This window comes from Argiope bruennichi, chromosome 4, assembly GCF_947563725.1.
Source record: "Argiope bruennichi chromosome 4, qqArgBrue1.1, whole genome shotgun sequence".
Lineage (NCBI taxonomy): Eukaryota > Metazoa > Arthropoda > Arachnida > Araneae > Araneidae > Argiope > Argiope bruennichi.
Genome location: NC_079154.1, coordinates 67,626,181 through 67,649,409, shown reverse-complemented (window position 1 = coordinate 67,649,409; position 23,229 = coordinate 67,626,181). Strand labels below are relative to the sequence as shown.

Here is a 23,229-nt window from a genome sequence, read left to right as displayed (position 1 = left end):
AAAGTTAGTAGAGGTAATTTCTTGAAAGCGCTGCTGCATTTTCTTTTGAATCATGATATACAGTATCTCTCTCATCCAGTTATCTCCTCAGCACTTACCAAAGAGTTAAGTTGTACTTTCATCCTTTGAATGAATTCTGGAATTTTATTTAAAATCAGGTCAAATAAAAATAGTTTGTATAAATAAATAGTAAGATATGTTTGAAATAGTAAGATATATATTGATATATAAGATAATAGTAAGATATATATTGAAAAATAAATAGTAAGATATGTTTGTAAATAAGAAAAGATCCATTCTGTTTGCAATTAACAGAAACATAAATCCATTTGGGATTTTTTGGGTTAGTGTATTTATCAACAGAAATAGCTTTGAATTTAATTTTTTTCGTTTCCTGGCGAATTTTTTTTAATATGAGAAAAAATGATATTAAATTTGAAGGAATAAAAGTTATTTCCCTATTCCGATTCGGTCAAAATAGCTGAAGTCGGAATCGAAACTTTGACATTTTTCCATATTTTATACATTTTTCAATCCGATCGTCCACTTATAAACATGATAACTGAAAAAAAGCATTGAGCAAGATAAATGAAATTCAGTATCCGCTCTTTAGGAAAAAATTGTAAATTTCTAGCAAATTTTGTAAGAAATATATTCAAAAAAATTTCTGTTTATCTGCCCGAATGCAAATGAATATGATAGCCTCTAAAAGTAAAAAGTTAAATGGGTAAAATTGGAAACACAATTTTATTATCTAAAAAGCAGATCTATATTTAATTTAAATCCGTCAAAGAGTTGATCGCCTGTCTGCTTGTATACTAATGTACATATCAGTACAATAACCGCAATACCTTACATAAATGAAATTTGAGATGTAATCTTTTTGCTGAAATTGTAGTTTTCTGTCAAATTTTGATTTCAGTCAGTCAAAAAAAGTTTACTAACTGCATACTCGGTTTTCTTCATTATAATAAAATGCACAAAACGTTCATGAAAATAAAAATTTGCGCGCTCGTGATCTTCTCGGTTTTTCTCAAGAACTTCAATATTTATGCGGGTAGGGAATAACATCTTTTTAGGGAGTATGCAGAACAGTTTTGAAGGAATAAGTATAGCTGTTTTTTTTTCCTCCCATTCAAGATGTGTAGTGGATTCCATAATTATCAGTGAATGAATTCCACTTGAGTATGAATTGACTACATTACAGTTCTTAGATTACAAATAATGTAATACGTACGTTTGCTTTTTTTGCTTCCCTTCTAAAATTATTATTATTTCATCGATATATTGATAACAGAATCTTCATTTTGGTTTGAATAGACTTTAGTTTTTTAGGATGGGAAAAAAAAATCCTATCTTCACTCTGTACATACTTAAGAGAGTACGCTCAATAGTAATTTTAACTTTTGGAACTGAATTTGCTGGAATTTGGGTAAAAATTAAAATTAATATTTTTTTTCTATTATTAGATTTTTAGCGCGAAATCAATATAAAAAAATGGACCAACTAAATAAAACTTCTCTAAGAAATACAATACAATAATCTTTTATTGCCTATTTCAGTCTTTCTGTACAGAGCATTTTGAATTAAATTCCCACTAAGTTAAAGTGGGAAACTCAAACTTTCTAAAAACTGATAGATTTCTTTTATCTCTTTGACCATCGACAACGGCTGCTTGTGTATCCTTTGTTTGATGTAGCAGGAAGCAAGTCCCCTTCAACCTTGGAGGTCTGTTTCTCGGGAAAAAATTTTCTCCCACAACTTTTCGAAATTGCTCCAGGGAACTAGTGTTACAAAGGAAAAGAGGACGAACTACTTCCTTTTCTGAAGTCAAGTGCTTAGAAACACAAGTACATGTTTGTAAAAGTACATGCAAAACTTGGATATTGTAAACTTTAAGAAGTGGGTTTTAAAGCGCTTTCCATTTCATTTTTATTTTTAAAAAAATTATACATAAATTAAAAATTTGCCGACATAAAAAAATAGATATGAAAACGAATATAACAAGAAATATTTCAATAGCAAAATATATCAAACTTTCACCTCTTCCAAACGGAATAGAAAATTAGTTCTCAAAATTCGAACTTAATTTTCTATTATAGTTTTACTTTCTTCCCACTCTTTTCTTTTTATAATTACTTTAAACCCAAAACGCATGTTCAGTGTGTATCAGACTAACCTTTAGTGATAAAATATTTGAGAAGTTATTAGCGGTTGAAACACACTGGTAGCAAACGAGTAATAAACATATAGCTTCTATTTTATCCTGATTTTTCAGAGAGCTCTGAGGGCTATATTAATCAGAAGTGTCGTTAATGCCTTATACGACACTTCTGTGCCCCAGGAATTACATATACAATATCCAACTACTTCAAGCTGCTTATCACCTATCCGGCATTTTGTGTCACTTAAGGCTTCAGTTGCATGCATGTGCAAACCGTACCTGAGGGATTGATCACTGACCTTTTTTAATTTCATCATCCTTAGGTTTTATTTTTGTAAAATAGATTTTCTAGTGTTTAATAGTTCTAGAAAGAAAAAATTATCTTTACTTTTTGAAAATCAATTATCTGCTAACTATATGGTATAAATGTAATAATATTTCCATTTTAAAAATTCATAAGAATTTATTTAGTGGATCTATTTGAAATTGTAATTCATTATTAAAAGAATAATATTAGCAATAAAACGCATGAGGGAAGTCATTTGGCCAAAATCACACATTATCGTTAAATGCTGAATTACAAGCCATGATTATAGACATATAGAACAAAGAGATGGTATAATGTTTAGTATAATGGATTGCGAAATCAGCATATAATCATCATCTATTAATTGTCACTTACTGTTAATGTAAAATGTTTACGGGCTAAACTATTGGTTTTATTTCGAAAAAATTTTTAAGTAAAGCGCGGAGCGTTAATAGTTTAAGTGGACATGTTATTCCAACTGGCCAACTTCAGGCCGTATTGGATTCTAAAATAAATTAACAATATTTGCCATCATCGTGATATCAAAATTACATTTTAAAACTGAATGAAATTGTGGCCACTGCAAGGTGTGTTGGTGGAATAGAAAGGTTGTATCAGAAATTACCTTATAGAATGCGCCATAAATTAATGCAAATTTCAAAAGGGAAAGTGACCTATAATGATTGCTGAATGTCGTGAGGACGGTTGAACCCACTTTTCATTACATTATGATGTCAATACAAAACAGTTATATCTGAGAGATGTCAAACCTCGTGATTATCTGACCAAGCCATCACATTGCTCAAGTGACTATTTAGTATAGTTTCACTGCATCTTTCATTTCTTTTTTGAAAAACGCTGTCCTGTAACCAGCTGGAAAACCTGTATAGTCATTGCAAAATTCTCTTGCGTCACCACGTTTTGCCTACATTGCAGGAAAAACATGCATTACCTGTCGTTATCTACAAGCTGCCTGCTGGACTAGGAAAGTGAGACATTCCTGTTGGAAGTTTTATTGGAGGCACGTGATAATTTGAGGTTATGAGTTTAAATTGATCTCATGATTACCAAATTTGACCTCGGAAGTACTAAAGGATGCCATTCAATGACATCCATACCAACAGACTTTACTCAGCGTTGGTGAAGTGCTTCACTTATCTCATGGTATGAGGTGGTGGTCATGTTGAGCATCTATTACTTTAAAATAAATGCACAGTGTCATATTATTGTGATCTGTTTCATTGTCTGCGTTTGCTTAATTTGTATTAAACATCTCAACATGAAGTGTGAATGCCCTTTTTCGGTTACTTTTGGAATTACTTTTTCTTTAACATACGAGAGAAAATATAATGTCCCTCTAATCATATTCGCGGACACCGAAAATTTTTCCGAGCATTATTTCTTTTATTATAAATTTTTAAAATTGTTTCCATGAAACATCTTATATTTTATCTTCTGCCTAATTAGAACGACATCTTTTATTTTGGAATTTTTCGTCATTTTGATTCAATGAGAATCCACAGAATATTTCCGATACTTATGCATACCCCACAATTTTCTCATTAAATTATGTGGGATGCTAAATAAGTATTATACAAATCGATACGCATTGTACGATGGTTCTGCAGTTGCAAAGATATCATTAGGAGATTTTTGATAAATAAGATAATTTATGGTATGTTTATCTGTACTTGTCCTCTATCATTTCACAACCGGCTTCTAATTTTTCAGCTATTCCCATAAAAAGGTTTTCCAAAAAATAAAATTTTACTTCCTCCCGATATTTAATTAACAATTGATTTTAAATGTAATTAACTATCATCGTATATCTATAAAATGTGCAAATCGCGAAGACAAACAATAATCGGGGGGGGGGGGAAATGGCCATTTTAAATTAAAAAATTGATTAGTAATTGACGAAAAAGGGGAAAAAAATATATGAGCAAAGATATTTCAGGCGCGGGAAACAGAATAATCAATGCCAGTAAAAATAAATAAAGATGAAAGATCGAGCTTAAAAAAAAATGACTTTAGTTCCCTTTAATCATACTAATGTTTTCATCTCTTTAGTTATCGTCTTCGGTCGTCTCTTTTCTTCGTTCTCATAGAATGGTAGAAACGCACATCAATCACTATCAGGGACCCCATAGAGAACATGTACGCGACTGGTCGCAAATTGTCTAAAATTCAACTATTTACCCGGAAACGCTTCTGTCACCTTTCTGTCGAGGAGGATGGTTTAGGGAGAGTCGGTTCTCATAGGGTTAAAAAGAACATGAGAAAAGGTTGAAGAAATCATTCCCACTGGTATTAATGAAATAAAATAATCTACCGCTAATTTTACACCAAACAAGCAGTGTTTTTCCATATAAAATTCACTTTATATTAATGGTGGAGATAAGAAACGATGAGACGTTTTTATTTATTTATTTAACAGAATGATAATCATCCTTATACTTTTAGGTTTTTTCCTTATACTTTTAGTATATATTAATGGAGAAATAATTGCAAGATAAAAAAAATTTTTAAGTATGAAAAAGCGATGAATTGCAGATATTACTTATTACCAGTTGTTTTCGCGATCCACTGATTTTTCCATTTATAATTCTTTCTGCCATCCATTGGAGGAAAAATGAGATAGTATATAGTACTCCTCATGTTAATAATCCAGTCGAATTGCACTTCTACATGGAAGATAATGCATAAAAGTGTTATTTATTTATTTTGTTGAGGTGACTGTCCAAAACAGGTTCCTAAGTTTGAACCAAGATATCTTACTTTATAAGAAATAAAAAGCTGAGAAACCGATTACTTATATTTAAACTACTAGAAGAATTTATTAATCGAAGACGAAAAGTTTAAGCTAAACAGTTGTAGGCGTTAAAAAGACCCTATAAAATGAATTGTTGAAAGTTGTGTCAGCTTAATAAAGTTAAAAGTAAAATTTTGACCTTGTTATTTTTTAAAAAATAGGTTTGTCGGAAAATAACTACAAGAATTTTTCTATTAATCAGAAGTCTATTTTGAAAGAGTTTTTCTTCAATTTCAGGCCGCGCTTAATTAGAAATGCTATGAATCATTTGTGGGAGGAAAAAATAATGTGACGTAACACTACACTGTAAGACCACACATATTCGGTATGTGGTCTCAGGTCACGTGAATCGATTCTACTTTATAACTGACATCCTAATACGTACTTCACACTGAAATAGAAATAAATAAAATAAAAAAAAATTATGATTCATTATATAGATTGTTTCCTAGCCATTTGAAAACAATATAACTAACCATGAGAAAATCTGCAGAATATACTATCTAGACATGAGTACAGTGAAATTGTTATTAAGAGTAGGGCTGGGTGATGTACGAAGCTTACTGTCTTGATAAATCAACATTTATTTAAAATAACATTAAAATCTCTTTAACTGAGTGCGGAAAGAGTTGTTTTGCTTAGCAATATCATATAAGTTTCGCAATATACCATAACATTTCATTTCTTTAACAATAAAGTATTTTTAAAACTTTAACAACTTTACTGCCGATTTTTTTAATGTCAATTTCTTTCATCCTTAACAAAAGAAAACAATAACAATATAATAATACTTTTATCACACTAAATTAAGTTTTTCCTATTAAATCCCGTATTTGAGATCCAAAATTTATCATGAAAAATTAATTCAGCTTATAAATAAGATAAATCTTTCTTTTGATTTCAAATGTGTTAAGGAGGAAATTTGATTTGATTATACAATTAGAAATTTAATTTAATTTGTAGATTAGATTATTACTATTAAATAGACTTGAATATAATTTAAAAAATAGTAATTTCGAAATGTGTAAAATATGAATAACAATTCCAGCGGAGGGTAAATGCATTTATGGGAGATCGAATCGAAGCAAAATGCTAACACAATTCCCAGTTATTCTATCAATATTTAGGTATATTGTGAAATTCGAAATATCAAACTGAAAATTAATGTATTAAAAATCATATAAAATACATTTATAGATTGAAACACTAAAAATAATCTTTTATCTTAAAAACAAAATAAGATAACTTAGCAAAAATATTAGGGATTTAAAATGTGCTTTTTTTTTAAAGAAATAATTTTGAAGATTGCATATTTAAATAAAAAGAAAAGCATATGATAAAAAAGGGAGGGAAATGTACTAAACATTTTTTCCCACAATAATGTAAAAACGCAATACATGTTGCAATATAACTTGAAATGAATCCAAGCGATAAACATCTTCATTCCGCCAAAATTTATTCTTATCAATATAGCCAATTTAATCACCACGAAACCGATTTCCTTGTCATGTTTTCGAATCAAATCTGGAACTAATACCAAGATTTACCGTAAATTGTCATGAAGGTTCTAACAGCATCAAAAGTTAGATCAAATTCGATCAGCGGTTCGATTCGATTAGATGGTTATCAGTGACAGGTGAACCTATCTACTATTTAAAATGATTTTCATCTTGCATTGAAATAAACAATTTATTTTGAAATCGAAATGAAGTTTTATAAAGGTATGTAACTTGAAAAATTATATATACTTGAAAATGTAAGAGAACATACTTTACAAATATATAGAATTTGGAAAGAGAGAAGGAAAGAGAAACACGTCGCAATCTGCTATATTCTACTTAAACACAATCTGAAATAAACCCGAATAATAGATTATTATTATTTAATCAACAATTATTTCCCTTCCCGAAAAATTGCCCCGATTGATTCTCAGTGGTTATTCAATCAAGTCTAATGAGCATAAAATTTATATAGTTATCAAATCATGCGAGAACCCTCTAACCTACTAAATAAAAATAATCTTTAAATATAATTACAAAAATTAGGATTAAAATTACTGGGTTAAATTTCGATGGTCATGAAAATGTAATCAGCATTGAAAGTTCGATCGAGCCCATTTAGCATAAAAATGTAAATATTAAGTAATGGGGAACTGATCTACCACAAAAAATAAATTTAGCCTAATTACAAACAAAATAAGTTAGTAAAAAATTGAATATTAACACAATTTCCTGTTCGGTGGATGTTAAAGTTTGGTCAAGTACGAGGAACATTAAAATTTAGAAATGAACAAAGGACGAGTGAATTTATAAATTTCAAGCATAATTTATTATTTATTATTTTTAGTTGGCACTGTGATTAGAAAGCCAAGGCAAGGTCCGTACCATATTGGATGGAAAAATCGGTTTTTAAATATCTTTAGGCTAAAAAAAGTTACAATTAAAACGTTTATCAATTATTGTTAGACTTGCACAAGGCATATTCAATATGCTGTCCATCAAGTTGAAACCGATAAATAATATGGTCCACAACAGACCGGAGTGTCTCAGGGGCCACGTTATGAAAGTGTTGCGTAATCCATGTCTTCTATTCAACTAAATTTGCAAATAGGTCACTAAGCACAGTATTTTTTAAGATAACCTCACAGCCAGGAGTCTCAAAGACTGGGGTCCGGTGATCTAGAAGACCAAGAAATGACGGTTGACAATTCTGTCATTTACAAAATGCCTGTTGAACAGTTGCATCACTAATTTTGCAATGTGCGGAGGAGCTTGTCTATATTTCCTACGCTGAATCTAATCTGTACCGAACCCAAGATGTTGCTTGCCTTCTGAAACTATAAGGTTCAAAATGCTTTCCCACGCTTCTATTTTAATAATTTCTGAATACTGTGCTGGCTACGCTGGTGTTTGTACATGATTGGAAGAGATAACCTTTTAAATTCATCCTAAAATCTTCTTTTCCCGTAAAATCCATGAACAAATAAAAGACTACTATTTAAAGATTTCCAAACATATTTCCTCTTTAAGGAAAAACCAAAACAAAAAATGTTCTTGTTTTACATATGTACATATATGCAAAGGAAACAATAATATGAAAATAAAATAAATTGATAATAATAACAATGCAAAATAAAACGAAGTAAAATACCGATAGTTTAATAGTAACAGAATAAAGAAAAAGAATGCGAATAGTGCCAAATGAGAAATATAAAACAAATATATGAATAAAAAGGAGAAAATCTACATATTGACAATTTTCTATCATTAGTGTCTCTATTATCTATTAGTGTCTCTATTATTATCCATCTCTATCTATAATGTTGCGTAGAGTTAAAAATGCCCCCTTCATTTTGGTTTGCATTATTATCGGATGCGAAATCCTAACGTTCAGACTGGAGCCTGGCAACTAAAACAGTTTTTTTAAGTACTTAAATTGACTGATTTATTAATGTGCGAATAAAGTGCAGCAAGAATAAAAATAAAAAAAAGTAATGGTATCATAAACTTTCCATTCTACTTATTTCTTTATGCTATTTCTAGCGATAAGTTTTTATTATTTTATATTAACTCTGATTCACAACCAGTTAGATAGGTTATTGCTAAAATTTATTTCCAAATTAAAAAAAAAAAAGTATTTGGCAATGCATTTTTTTCTGTTATTTGGACATCCCTTGATTTACTTCGATTTTAATAATAATAATAATAATAGTTTTCATTTGAGGGTTTATGCATAGGGACTTCTGCACGACGAAGGGGCAGACAAAGCCAAAGAAGGAAAAAATTAAGTTTCGTTCCAGCTATCTCATTTTGAAATAAAAGGACAGAAAAAAACACACACTCTTAAATTCAATTTTTCTTTATCACCTGCATCAGAAACTAAATTCCTGTACAGCTTTCTTCACGCAGTAGGAAAATGATCACTGTACCATTATCGAAGTAAAATTCATTTATGAACATCAATAGTAGTGAATCGTCAAACTTCATTTCTATTCCTCCAGAATGCATATATAATTGGTAGTCTTTGCAAGCCATCTTTGTCAGAGGGGAGTCGTGGATATAAAAAGTATTCAAGATAGAAATGATGTATGAATATTTGCACTCTTTTTTAAGATTAAATTCGAGCTTGTATGTCAATATATTAGCTTAACGTTTCTTTGGACTCGAAAGTTGGGGGTAGGGCTATACAAAGATCCTTGTGAAATACAAAAGCAAAACTGGAGACCAATATTTTTGCATTCTAATACTGTCAAAACTGATTTGCACACTAAATCTGAAGCATTTCAGCATAATTTATGTCAAATGTTATGTTATATTAGTTTAGAATATTTACAATATATTAGTTTACATTGGTATAAAGTTTACAATAACCACAGTATACTTCAAAAATTTGTCGTGAGGAAAATAATTTTTGTATATTGCAAATAAATAAAGAATGATCCTTAAAGTTTTTGTTTTGCAGCTAGTTTATTACATTAAATTTAAAAAAAATTACCATTGAGGTACTTTCTCGGCAAACTAATTGGAGTATACTGAGTTTCTTAAAAATTCAGTCAATTTGTAATTGTATATACTAAATTGATTTTAATATACATTTTTCATTAAATTTTTGTGCTTTAGATGAAATTCAAAATGAAGTACTGATATATACTAAGTTTTTTTAATATGCATTTTTCATTAAATTTTTGTACTTTAGGTGAAACTCAAAATGAAGTAAATGATTGCAATTATACCCGTTCAGGTTAGTCCTAATTCTTATTTAGTGATTTTTTTTATAATGCACGTGTACTTTCATCCCTTTAAACTGACCCATAATGGCTTTGTTTTAAACGTGAAAAGGTTCATCCTTTCTCATTCAGGTGAACAAATGCCAAGATAATCGAAAAATCACTTTAAATGATTAATATCACAAACATGAACACTTTATGAAAAGAGAACGATATGATTTTAGCATAGGTAAGTGTTTACCGTATATTTTTTTAACTGTATAAAATTAGATTATTTTATTTTTCTTCTATGAAAATTTATTTTTCCTATATGAAATCATAAACATGTATTAAAATGTTTAAGTAATTTATTGATTTGATTATTAATTATAAGTTTTCTTGAAATACTAATAGCATATTCTTTTATCTTTGGAAAATTATTGTTTGTTTGTGTGTGTTTTGTGTGTGTGTTTTTCAAAGCTGGAATATAAACAATCTTTTTTAATATCAGTTACTAGATGTTAAATAAGATATGTGATTCTAATCAAGAGAGATATTATTAAATGCATTTTATATAAATTATATACAAATCTAAAATTACCAAATGTAAATTATTTAATATTAAGGAAGCATTAAATGAAAATAGACATGCTTCTTTATTCTTTATTAAAATAAGAAATATTTTATCGAATACTGTTCTTGAGTTTATTGTAATCATTCCACTAAATATTTCTTATTCTGATGAATATTTCTTAAGTACAACAATTCATACGTTGAATAGATAGATATCATACTACTCTTTTTCTTTCAAGTAAAATAAATTTTTTTTCTTTATTTTAGAATAAAATCAGTAATCGTAAGGTTCTTAAAACATTAGTATGCAAACTTTCATTTCAGAAAGAAGAAACACATATAAGAGAGTAGAGTATTTCATCATGCACTGTTCAAATAATTTTTTTAGCTTCATATTCGTAATAATGTAAATCATTAAAGCAATTAAATTTTTGCTAAACTTATAATCATGAGCATATGCTTTTAGTTATATTAATGTTCGCCATTTTAACTACAGAAGTCTTTTTTTAGTGATATCATGAATTTCTATGAATTAAAGAATAAAAGTTTCACCAATAAGTCATCAACTGCTAAAATAATTTAAAAAGCCTCAATACTAAACATAGTATAAATATTGCAAAGTATTTTAACTAATTTCATTATTCTTTATCTTATTAGAACTATTACAAGAATATTATATTTTATAAAAAATTACTACTCTAATTTGTAATTGTTGAAATTTAATATGTACAAAATGTATTTGAAACTAGTGAACATTTTATTTTCTTCATAACCCTTAGATATTATTTATGAAGTATGCAGTTTTTTAAAACAGAGCCAGTATGTAAAGCAGAAATGCAGTTTTTTAAAGCAGAGCCAGTTTGTAAAGCCGAATTGCAGCTTGTTAAAGCAGAGCCAGTTTGTAAAGCAGAATTGCAGTTTTTTTAAAGCAGAATTGTGTATTTTTGACATATGCATTTTAAAAAAATGAATGTATGATAATTTCTTCAATATTCATTTAATGCTATTATTTCAACTATATTTTTTCCACATTGATACTGCTATCGGTAATGTCTATTTTGCTTAAGTTTTTATTTTGTTGTTGTTCAGTTTTTAATTGAATTCTTAAAGTATTCCTGCTTTTAAAAACCTAAGGGCGAGTGTGTAGTTTGTAGCAGAAAAGTTTGGTTTTGCTTTAAATTTTCTTAAATAGGAAAACAAAATTATTTTTCTTCACAAATGTTCTAAAACACAACATTGAATCTCGGAGAGATCCATGGCAATCTTATATCACCAGCTTTTACTATATGCTTCGATTACTTTTGTATTACAACAGAATCAATTCGCGTGCTGTTCGCAGTCATATATTAAATAATATATGTCATACAACTACAACTTATCTTATGTCACATTTCAAAGTTATGTTCTTACTTCGTATGAAGTTGCGCAATTCAATCCAAAATCAAATTGACCTAAAATATTTGAAATGCCTCACTTGATTATGAATCACTCAATTAAGTTGTTCTTATTTATTTATAGGTATTCAATATGATTTTCCTTTTATGTCTGAGTTTCAAATAAACCAGTTTTATCTTAACAAATTTCTCTCAATTCTTGGTGTTCTTGCTTATTGTTCTTTTCTTTGTCTAGCTCATTATTCTTTAGGACAGAATTATTAAGAATATTTCATATAATACTAATTGTCGCTGTATTCAGCAATAATTATAATTAATCGTAGTAACAAGTAAGTAAAATATTCATCATAACAAGATGCTTTTAAATGCCTGGTTTTAAGCTGTTTTATTGTTAAATGTATTTTGCTCTTATAAGAAATTATCGGAACAAAATTAATGATAAAAGATAATATGTTCAAAAGTTGAAATATGCTATGATTTTCACTACAGAAATTCAATGAATCGAATTTCAATAGAAACTAAAACTATTCAACACCAAATTTACTTGAATGAAAAACTATTCTTAATTTCCTATTTGATGTAACCTGCCTTTCGGGTTATAAATTTTAATTGTCAATCACAACATAAAATAGCAGAAGAAGGATACTTGTGATAATTCAGGATATTTTGAGATTTTATAGGTATACATGTACAAATACAAGGCCTTATCCTTTGATGCATTTTCTAAAAAAAAGTGAAAGGGTAATATTTGAAACCACTGTAGTAAAAAATTGCAAGAGCGTCCATTAAATATGGATAGAGTCCGATGGAACGGCAAGTATTAATAAAAAGCATTCTGATGGTAATATAAAATAATCTTATAATTAATCAAATCGTATAAAACTTATAAAATATCTCATTCTTCGGTTAACTATATATTCTTTACAATTAACTAATTTTTTCTGAATAAGTAATTTTATTAAAGTTTTAAATTAAGTAAATTCGATTTTTTCTTGCTTAATCATTTAGAAAGAAAGGAAAGTGTAAGAATGAAATATTTTTATTAATTCACCGCTTCCATTTTTTTACTCAAAGTGTTTGAGCATCTAACTAAATATCAAAGACTGTTTTAAAAAAATGATAGGATAAAATGATGGCCTTATTTATTTATATTGTAAATAAAATATTAAAAATAATGGAATTATCGAATTTTAATGAAGTATGTAAAACATTTTAAAGATGTCAGAATTTTAGTTCTTAATTGCTGTACATGTGTACAGTCTCTTTCCCCGGATATTGCAGCATGAAAATATGTAATAATACGCCTTCGGTAATAAACAAATCGATTTCACTGCCGATTTTCTTAAATGATCGAATTAATATCTCACTTTGTAATACATAAAAAGTTATATATACATCAGTACAAATCAACGAATTTCGTAAATAAATAAAAACAACTAAGCGGACTGAGTAAACAGAAAGAGATTCCTTTCATTGGTATTCCGATCGTCAGACATTATTCTTGAAAATAAATAAGCGGTACTGAACTGCAAATTACGGAATAAAACATGTTGCTTTGCAATTTTTATAATACGTTTCAAAGAGATTTTCAAGGAATCTTAGTCTCTTTAATTATTTTATGAATGTATATGGCAACTATCTATTATATCCAGAACCTATTTGATCGAATTTCGTCCTTTATTTGTAAATTTTCTAAAATATTCAATTTCATGAATTGAAAATTTTCTGAAATTTCTTCACCATATGAATATTTTATTAACATTCTAAATACTTTCTTATTAAAAATATTGACACATTTCTTTTTTATGGAGCCTAGTAGAATATTGAACAAATAATTAGTGTTTAAAACGAACAATTAGTGATTATAAATATAGATTTGTTGCACAACCATAAAACAGACAAGTGCATAAACTATAAATAGTGAATAAGTACAATTGCATTAAATCTTGAATAATAACAAGAAATAAAGGGGGGGGGGAAGCAGACTCCTTGAAAATTTAATTAAATACCATTCTATGTATAAAAATATCAAAAATGCAACCTTCTTTCAATAAAATTAATATGAATACCTCACATCCTAAAGAGAAATAAAAAAACTTCTCAATACTAAAAACTAAATATACAACAAAGAGAAGCTTGGAATATTTCAATGAAATAGCAACATAGAACCAAAACGTTGTTTTCAGACCAATAAAAAACTTGTTTCATTGCTTAAATAAATATTTTTATAAGCAATAAATATTTATAACGTCAGACGGAAAATCCTTGTATTAAAAACCATCAAGCTTGTCCATTTTTAAAACTTTCAGCATACTTACGAATTAAATTCTTTTGAATAACCCTATATGCTTATAAAATTAAGTACAAACAGTTACAAGATAAATATGTGTTTTAAAAACTTCAAACTAAATATTTATACCACTTAATACGAAATAAAATTTACACGTTCATTTCGGTATCCGATTCCTAAAATATACAGAATCACTTTCAGCAGAAGCTTTCCAGAATCGTTGAACTTGAATAACAACATCTCTGAAAGAAAAATAATGAAGACAAGGCGAATAGAGGTGCCACAAAAAGAAAAAGAAAAAAAGTTCAATTCTCCGGATGGGGCAACACGTATTCCCGTGCCACTTACAAACCATAACAGAAATCCTCGCTTACGCATTTCTGGGCCAACCGAAGGGAATATACCGGTCCATGATGAACGACCGCGGGGACGGCCGCACGGTCGTTCGACTCGCCGTGAAACGAATGGGAGGGCCGCGGGGACTCGTTACACCATTCCGGCGATAATCGACCATTCAGCGGGAAATCGTTCTTAATAATACATTTTCCATTCGGTCCGGAATGGTCTTTTAAATGAGAGCTCTTTTATTTATTCATTTTTTTCCCCTCATTCACTTGTTATGTTGAGAAGATTTGAATATCGTACCCACATGTCGTGGTTGTTTGGGGAAAATAAGTGCCGTTATATTTCGAATTGACAGTTTAAATGGGTTTACAGAAAATAATTGCGAACCGGGCAGTGTTTAAAAAGTATTTTTTGAGTGTGTTAAATAGGAGTTCTCGATTAAATGCGCTGAAAGAAAAATGAGTTTGGAATTAGGATTGAACAGAGGTATATTTAATAAAAGTACATTTAATTTTCTGATATCATATTTTGGGCGCTATTTTCTACTGGATTATCAACATTAAATTTTACAAAAATCTTCCGAAATAATTTCTTTTACCAGAAAAAGTAATGTAATTTAGCAAATAAATTAAGTCGAAGTAAGTAAAAAGTTATTTGTGATGCTGGTCATCATGTAAACTGTATGCTTTCTAATTATTTTCTGCTCTATTTTCTTACAACTGGCTTAAATTCTCACAAAAATTTAAATGTCCAGATTCCACTAACATCTTAAATCTTAGGAATTGTATTTTGAATCTTAAATACCTGGCACGTTAAAATGCAATATGTATTTTATTAAAAGAAAAAAAAATCTAGCATTGAAATTAATAATTTGATCTACTTTCGAAAACTAAGCAATCTCGAACAGCTGAGTTTTATTGAAAAATTATGTAGTCTAGACAAATAAAATCTAAAACGATATTCATTTCCTCCAACGAACCAAACGAAATGTCTTAGAACTCTACAATTCTAATTCGTAAGGCGCTCCTCAAATTAATTATATATTTGATTGATAAAAAACAATGAACTAATTTTAACTCGCTTTTTAATTTGACTTTTTTTTTGCATAACTACCTATACATTGTTTTAGCAAACGATTAATTTGTATTTTACTCCGTTGCATTTTTTTTTTTTTTTTCTTTTTACAAAATATACAAAATAGAAATTTGAGCAGAAATCAAGGAATGATTTCATTTAAGAGCAGCTTCATCTCAAATTAAATTTAAGAAGAGTTTATTATATGAAAATATTTCATACTAGAGAGTAATCACATTGATCCATTGTCTGATGCCAAAGCTTTAAATTTATTAGAATTAAATTTCTGTTGAATGTAAGAGCACCAAAGAATTTTATCAAAATAAGATTCCCATCCACATCGGTTATAATAAAAATAAAAAAAATATTATAGAAGTGATCACAAGTACAAATAAATAAATAAATAATTGCATTTTATTGGAGCAGATAAAACCCAAATCCATGCTCTAAAACTCACAATTATTCAACAATGTATTAACAATTATTCAACAATGTGTAATAAATAGATGAATTCATTTCTATTACATTCACTTAAAAAATAATTGAAGCAAATGCAATTAAAATATCTAGAATTACTGTTTAAAGCATATGCAAACAGCGAAGAAGTTACATATTTTTTTAAATATATAAAAATGACAGGTTGTTTTAGAACTCTAAATGAGACCCAACTTTATAAGAAATAAAATTCTTACCTTTTGCAGTCTTGCAAATTTATAAGTTACCAAATCGCTGTGAATTACATTAAATATTCTTGAAATGAAGAATCATGGTACCGCGTATTCATATCATTCATCTTTCTCACAAATTATTCGCAATAAATCTGAAAAGAAATAGTTATAAAAAACTGTTCGTTTTTTTATTTTTTTCCCCCTAACTATATGGAGATAAAAGAATTCGAAATTTCTGCAGACGAGTTGAGTAGAAATGCAGCTGATGTATTAAAATAAATTAATAAAACAAGAGAAAACGATATTTTTATGAATTCATAATTCGTTTGCTTCTCTTATTTCTTAGCAGACAGAATCTAAAAATTTATACTAATATAGTAAATTACTTTTACTTAATTAATTAGTTCCAAATTTACTTAATGTGTTTTTTTTTTTTTACTAAACTGAGAACACCGAGATAAAAAACACGCTAAAAAAAGTGTTTGAAGAACATTTTTCTTCACTTTGATTTCGCAATAAAACATTTAAAACATTTTTTTCGCTGTCTATACAAGTCAACAGAAATGTAAAACGAAAATAATGTTGTTAAATATTTATATATTCATACATTTACTCATCTTTGCTAGTCTTAAAACATAATTATTGTAACTAAAATATCATTACTAAAGCCAAGCGGGTTTGATTATTAATCAAAGATAGAAAGTTAAATCGAAAGTTTACAAACTATAAATGCCTTTGTGTATAATATTAATAACATTATCTTAACTATTAAATGACGATTATTGTGGCAATTTAACATGTTTATATAACTTTTGAATTTTGAAAAATAATACTCGAAATCGAATCCATTTTAATTATAACTCATATTTTAATTTTCACGAATTAATATATTGATAGTATTAACCTTGTAAAATAAATCAACTTTTATATTACTTATATCTAAATAAAAAAAAATTTCTGTTTGTCTTGAAACCATTTTATTCTATCAAAATCGTTATTGGTTTTTTTGTTTTTGTTTATATATATATATATATATGAAAACACTAGTGTTTCCTACCCAAGCTTCACCAGCAATATCCCACAAAGAATACATTTTTTTGGTTACATCTTTAGATGTAAAGCAAAAAATCTTATACAATGCAAGTCCCTCTAGCCTTCGGCATTCGATTACCACTTAATTTGTTGAGGCAAATTGTGCGAAGAAAGTCCTCGAATGCAAATTATTAAAGGTCGATGATCAACTGCATTTGAATTTTTTTCTTTTTATGCTGGAGCATGATCGAGTTGCTAAAGGAAATTATTATGAAACAAGCAATATACAGATGAGGAGAGAAATATTCCATCAAACATCCACTTTTAAACATTTGCCCTTAATTATGTTTACATTTATACCAAATACTAATTGGCGATTGCAGCAGCTGGAATTGAAGTCATACTCTGGGATTAGATGAATTTTTCAGAATAAAAATAATGTCTCTTTGGTCAATGCCCACAATTTTCTTTATTATAATTCAAATGTTTAAAAATATAAGTTTGGAAATTTCTGCCATATTAAAATAATATTCGATTAGGAAAACAACTAATATTTATTAGGGTGATAAAATTAAGAATAGGCATTTGAATACGTAGTTACAGGAGTGTGGAGAGTCATTATTAAAGAATGACCTCCAAACTTGGTAAACATTTGCCAAGTTTCAAATATCTGTTCATCACGATTAAGAGATTTCATGAGAAATGATTAATCAATGCATTTGATAAAAATATATGCAGCAACTAGACGGAAAAATATTCAACATAATCGGATGGACTCCAAATATAGTTACCTTGAGTTTAATTTTTATTCACTCTTAGAGAGTGGATGATTGTTTGCCTTGTTCAAGAACCTTCTTTGACAAAGAATCCTGAGCAAGATCTTGTAGTTGCAGATTCTGAGATAAGCCTTTAATTAGGACTACTTTTAGTACATTGTGTCTCTTGTACTCATACATTAAAATTTTGAATTTCAAGGCTAAAGTGAAAACTATTTAAGATTCAGTAGCTGAGTTTAAATATGCTTATGAAAACAATAGAACTTGTTTGGATCACATATGTTTTGAAATCAAATAAGTATTTTAAAGAAATGTTATTTAAAAATACAATAAGATCAGTAAATCATTAAAAGAAAATTTTTAAAAAAATGTGATACTGTAAGAGCGATGGAAAAATTTTTAAGCATCTGTTTAACAAAAAGGAAGGAAATGTTTGGGCATGCAGAGCCTACAAAAAGCCATCAAAAATCTATAATCCATTTCCTTCATTACCTCAATTTTCATATCGCAGAATTCGAATTGTTGAAATTGGATTTGCCTTTTGTTTATCTATCGTATAAATTAAACCGATAATTAGAAGAATTCAAGTTTTGAAATACCTCAAGGACTAGAATGTTTCGAATTTTGACAAAATCCAGAGGAGTTCTCTCCTTCTTCAAATTTCACACCATAGTAGCGGTATTTATTCTCAATTGATTAAGCATTCTCTTAGCCAATAGCCTTAGATGAATGGTCGATCTTATGACATCAAATTTTGCAGCTCTGCATATATAAAATGATGATAAAATTTGGTTTTAAAAATAAAAAATATATACCTTTTTGATGAGATAAAGATACATATTTCTTCTATGTAACGTTGTGTTGCATTTATTATACAAAATAAAAATTTTGATTATATTTAAACTTTAATCTTAATGTAATGTATTGCCATGAATATTTTTTGATGTAATTTTTAATGTCATCTGACTTATATGCAAAAGGATAACATTATTTTTAATTCAAGAATTTAAAAAAAAAGAAAGAAACTTTACGAGTAAAAAAGTATTATGTATAAAAAGTTTGAAAAAGAAGCAAATGAACAGTTGAGTAGACTATTTTTATAAATTTCCTATCCTGCTATTTTCCAACACCAAACTTAAAACAGATTTTAAAATCTTAATATCTGAATATACCTTTATTGCAAAAGGATTAATAGTTTTAATTCATTATGCTTGTTTATTTTTTATAATACTGCAGCAAACGCAATTAAAAAAAACTTGATATTATTGTGTGTGAAAATTCATTAAAAACCCCATTATTCAACTTTTTGGGTGAATTTGAATAATTAATTTGTATTACTGATTTGAATACTAAATATGAATGGTTAGGTACATTGGTTAATAGTTAGGCACATTGGTTAGTTGGTTAATATTTAATAAGACGTATTTTCTTTGAAATCACCGGACTGCTTTTCGCAGCCTGAAGAAAAATACTTTGCCTCTTTTTTTAACATTGAACGTATAATTAAATAATTTCATGATTATAAATGGAGACTTAAAATCACTAAATAAAATAATTGGCACTTTACAATATAAAGCGTACAAGATTCTGATTTAACGGATCGAGTTACCAACTGCAGGCAGGATCTAGAGAAAACGCATTATCTGCGGCGGCACATAACACGCCATCCATGTTGTCGGCGTCAATTGTCAACTCCTCAAACAGGAGAGGGTACACTGATAGGGAGCACGATATCAGGTTCTCGGCTGCTTTTGAAGCTGTTCTCACACCAACGGCAAACAAAAGAGCCGCCTCGCGATCCACGGTAGCTAAGGTCTAGGCGTCATCATTTCCTCATTTCTAATCACCGCAGGCGTGGATGTGAAGATATATTATTAATAATTGAAAATTTGTAATCTAAAATATAGAAAGAAGTAGAAAAGAATTTTTCTTTCAGCATCAAACATAGTCAAGACCAAGATTTTCAACCTAAAATACCATATATAACTATTTTACATACCCTAAATATCCGGCGCAGGTCTTTGTAGATCTTTGCAATAGTGGAAATATCGTATTGAGTGTCTGGAGAATGCAGGGACATGAATATTTAAATAATATTTGAAATGTTTGTTTCATCTCTTTACCTACAGAGCTAGTTTACTTATTTCAATAATTCTGTTAATAAAATTTCGAGAAAGTATTTGTTTTAAATACATTTACAAGACTAACTCGCAAGTACATTTTTTGAAGAATGAATATTTTACTATGATTAGTTCAGGAAAAACTTGGTATCTTAAAAACAATTTAATAAAGTTTAACGAAATTTGATATGCATGTGTCAAAAACTTTGAGAGCGTAATAGACTGCAGATTCTAAGATAGCTTCATTTATAGTCTGTGCATTTTCTTCCTCGTTATTGGTTATCTGGTACCAGTAACGAGGTAAAAAATGTGACCTTGAACCCCCTACAGAAAATACACAGACTATTACGATCATTACAAGATCTTTTATTTTTAATTGTTATCTTTTACAGTTATTTCATTTATTTAGAATTAAGATTTTTTATGCATAATTTTTTTTTCACCAAATTTAGTTCTATACTTGAAATAGATTGTAATAAAAGGAATTTTTTAAAAAAATTAATAGCAGTAAGTACCATTAGAAAAGGTAATAAATGTCAAAAAAAGGCTTAAATAAAAAATTTTCGTTCTTTTGTAAAATTTGCAATTTGGCTTTTACTGCGTTTTTATTTTCAGTCTTTATTTAGTTAATTAGACCTTTTAATTAAAAGCTCGTTCAACAACTTATCTACAGAAGAGTATCCTGCATTTTAAAACTGATATGATTTCGCATTTAAAGCGTAGTTTAAAATGAATTAAATTTAATGAAACCTACAAATCGAATTCAAGTAGAAGAGAAACTAGAAGGTAGATTGAAATTAGGTATTTTATTCACATCTAAATAATGAAATCTGATGAAGATAAAGTTCCTCGGTCAATTTTTTGTAGATATTATAAAAGAAACTTGCCATCCGAATTAACTGTGCTAATGAATTTTTTTGCATTCAAATATAGAAATGCAGAGAAATAAATAAAAAGTTAAATAAAATAATAATAAAAAGTAAAATAATAAGTTCATAAAAATAACTATTGCCAAAAATTATAAAAAATCTAGATACAACAAATAATTACAGACAATCCTTTTCCTTAATTTGAGTGCTTTTTCTTAATCCAGTTTGAATAAACATTTCTTTTTTACCATCCAATAATTTTCATAAAAGAGGAGTATACAATTTCTCAGCAGTGTTAAATAGTTATGCGATATATATTGTCAGACGTTTTATAAATTTCTCCCAATAATAAGTGTAAAAAATATCTTCATGAAGTCACTACCAGAACTTACGAACTATTTCCAGATATCATCGATGTTTGTCTTACAAAATTACATATTCTGCAAGTTACGAATAATGGATAACAGGGAAATACTATTGATTGAAAGCAATACTGTCATTGTAGTAAGCAATTTCAATTTTTTAAAAATAAATTATTGTAACAAGTTATTTGATTCATACAATAAAATATACAGCTCGTTTCTCGGATTAAGTAATCAGCATTAATATGATATATAGGCAAAATAATTAGGTCATGCGCCAGGCACCATTTGCTGGTGCTAAAACAAATTGACAATAGGAGACGAAATAATCATACAATGGTCGTGGTGCTACTTGTCTTCACATTGCCACTGAGCGAATGACTATGTTATATCAAATAAAATGGGTTTATCAACAAAATTTATACATATTTTGCAAAAACATAAAATGAAATAATTAGCAACAGAAATAAATTGATTGATTATGCTCCGTCTTTAAAAGGAACCAAATGTGTTTCAAACAGATGTTCTGTTTCTTGTATGAGAGGCTCCTTATTAGACTAACCGATACCTGAAACTTTACCATTCTTCCCATCTATCATGCATATTTTGGATACAATAAATTTGCTTATGTTACAATTTTGAGAACAAAAATAAATGTGTAGAAAAAAAATTAAAAAAAAAAAAAAGTGGAAGGGCAGAGGACTGATTTCTTTTTTTCCCCTATATGGCAGATGACTTCAATGAATTCTAAATATTATTGCAGCCGTCGAAATTTTTTCACATTTAGTATAACACCTACAGCGATAAATAAAAAAAATCAGTACATAAGTTCCTTTCTTCTTTTTTTACAGTCTACTTGGCTTAAGCTAAGGCGTATTATTTTATTTTGTTTGTGATGAATAATTTGAAGGAATGAAAATTTTGCATGGATTTATTTACTAATAAATTTTTGTTAATATCCATTTGGAAATATTTTGATCTTTGTGATGCAGTTTTCTCACCATTAATCTGCAGACTAAACATATAAATTATAAGAACACATTCTTAAGATTTTTCTCCTTCTTTTTTCTTTTGCAGGCAGGACAAGAACCAAAGATAAGTACAGAATAGTTTACACAGATCACCAACGATTGGAACTAGAAAAAGAATTCCACTACAGTAGGTACATCACCATAAGAAGAAAAGTAGAATTAGCGTCCTCATTGAATTTATCAGAGAGGCAAATCAAAATCTGGTTCCAAAACCGCAGGGCGAAAGATAGGAGGCAGGCGAAAAAGAGGGAAGAGTTGATGTTGAAAAACAAGGATACTCCAGTTGTGTACCAGCAGTCAAATATAAGTTTAGGAAATTTGAGTATTTATTGATTTTGGTGGCATGGCAGTGACACGAATCTTATACGAACAAGATCTCACAAGAAAATACGAAAGTTGCATCATAATTCTAGTTGATGTTCTTTAGCAAAATAGAATTATAATTCTAGTTCAGCATCTTTTGCAAACAAAAATAAAACATGTCCCATACAAAAAAGGATTCTTTTTTTTACTGTTATGATTCAATTACCAACTTCAGATTTCTGTAAACAGAAGTATTTCTTCTATGAGTTAATTACCATTTAAATACAATCTTTTGAAGAATAAATAAGCATGCGTTAATTTTAAAGACCAATAATCAAAAAATGCTTTGGATCAATTGCTGTGGACATTATAAAACAAGACAGTCAGTCGGAAACTAGGAATCA

At 28.6% G+C, this 23,229-nt stretch overlaps 1 protein-coding gene across 2 annotated transcripts in view; it reads left to right on the top strand.

Moving 5' to 3' along the window:
• LOC129965885 (homeobox protein CDX-1-like) overlaps positions 1-23,004 on the top strand; it is a 41,709-nt gene extending 18,705 nt beyond the window's left edge. Inside the window, exons 2-3 of one of the 2 annotated variants that reach the window (XM_056080143.1) lie at positions 9,979-10,023; positions 22,569-23,004. In XM_056080143.1, the coding sequence (XP_055936118.1) occupies positions 9,979-10,023; positions 22,569-22,855 (332 nt within the window). In that variant the 3' untranslated portion in view covers positions 22,856-23,004. The remainder of the gene's footprint in view (positions 1-9,978; positions 10,024-22,568) is intronic. The other variant, XM_056080144.1, reaches the window with a different exon arrangement.
• The last annotated feature ends 225 nt before the right edge of the window (positions 23,005-23,229 follow it).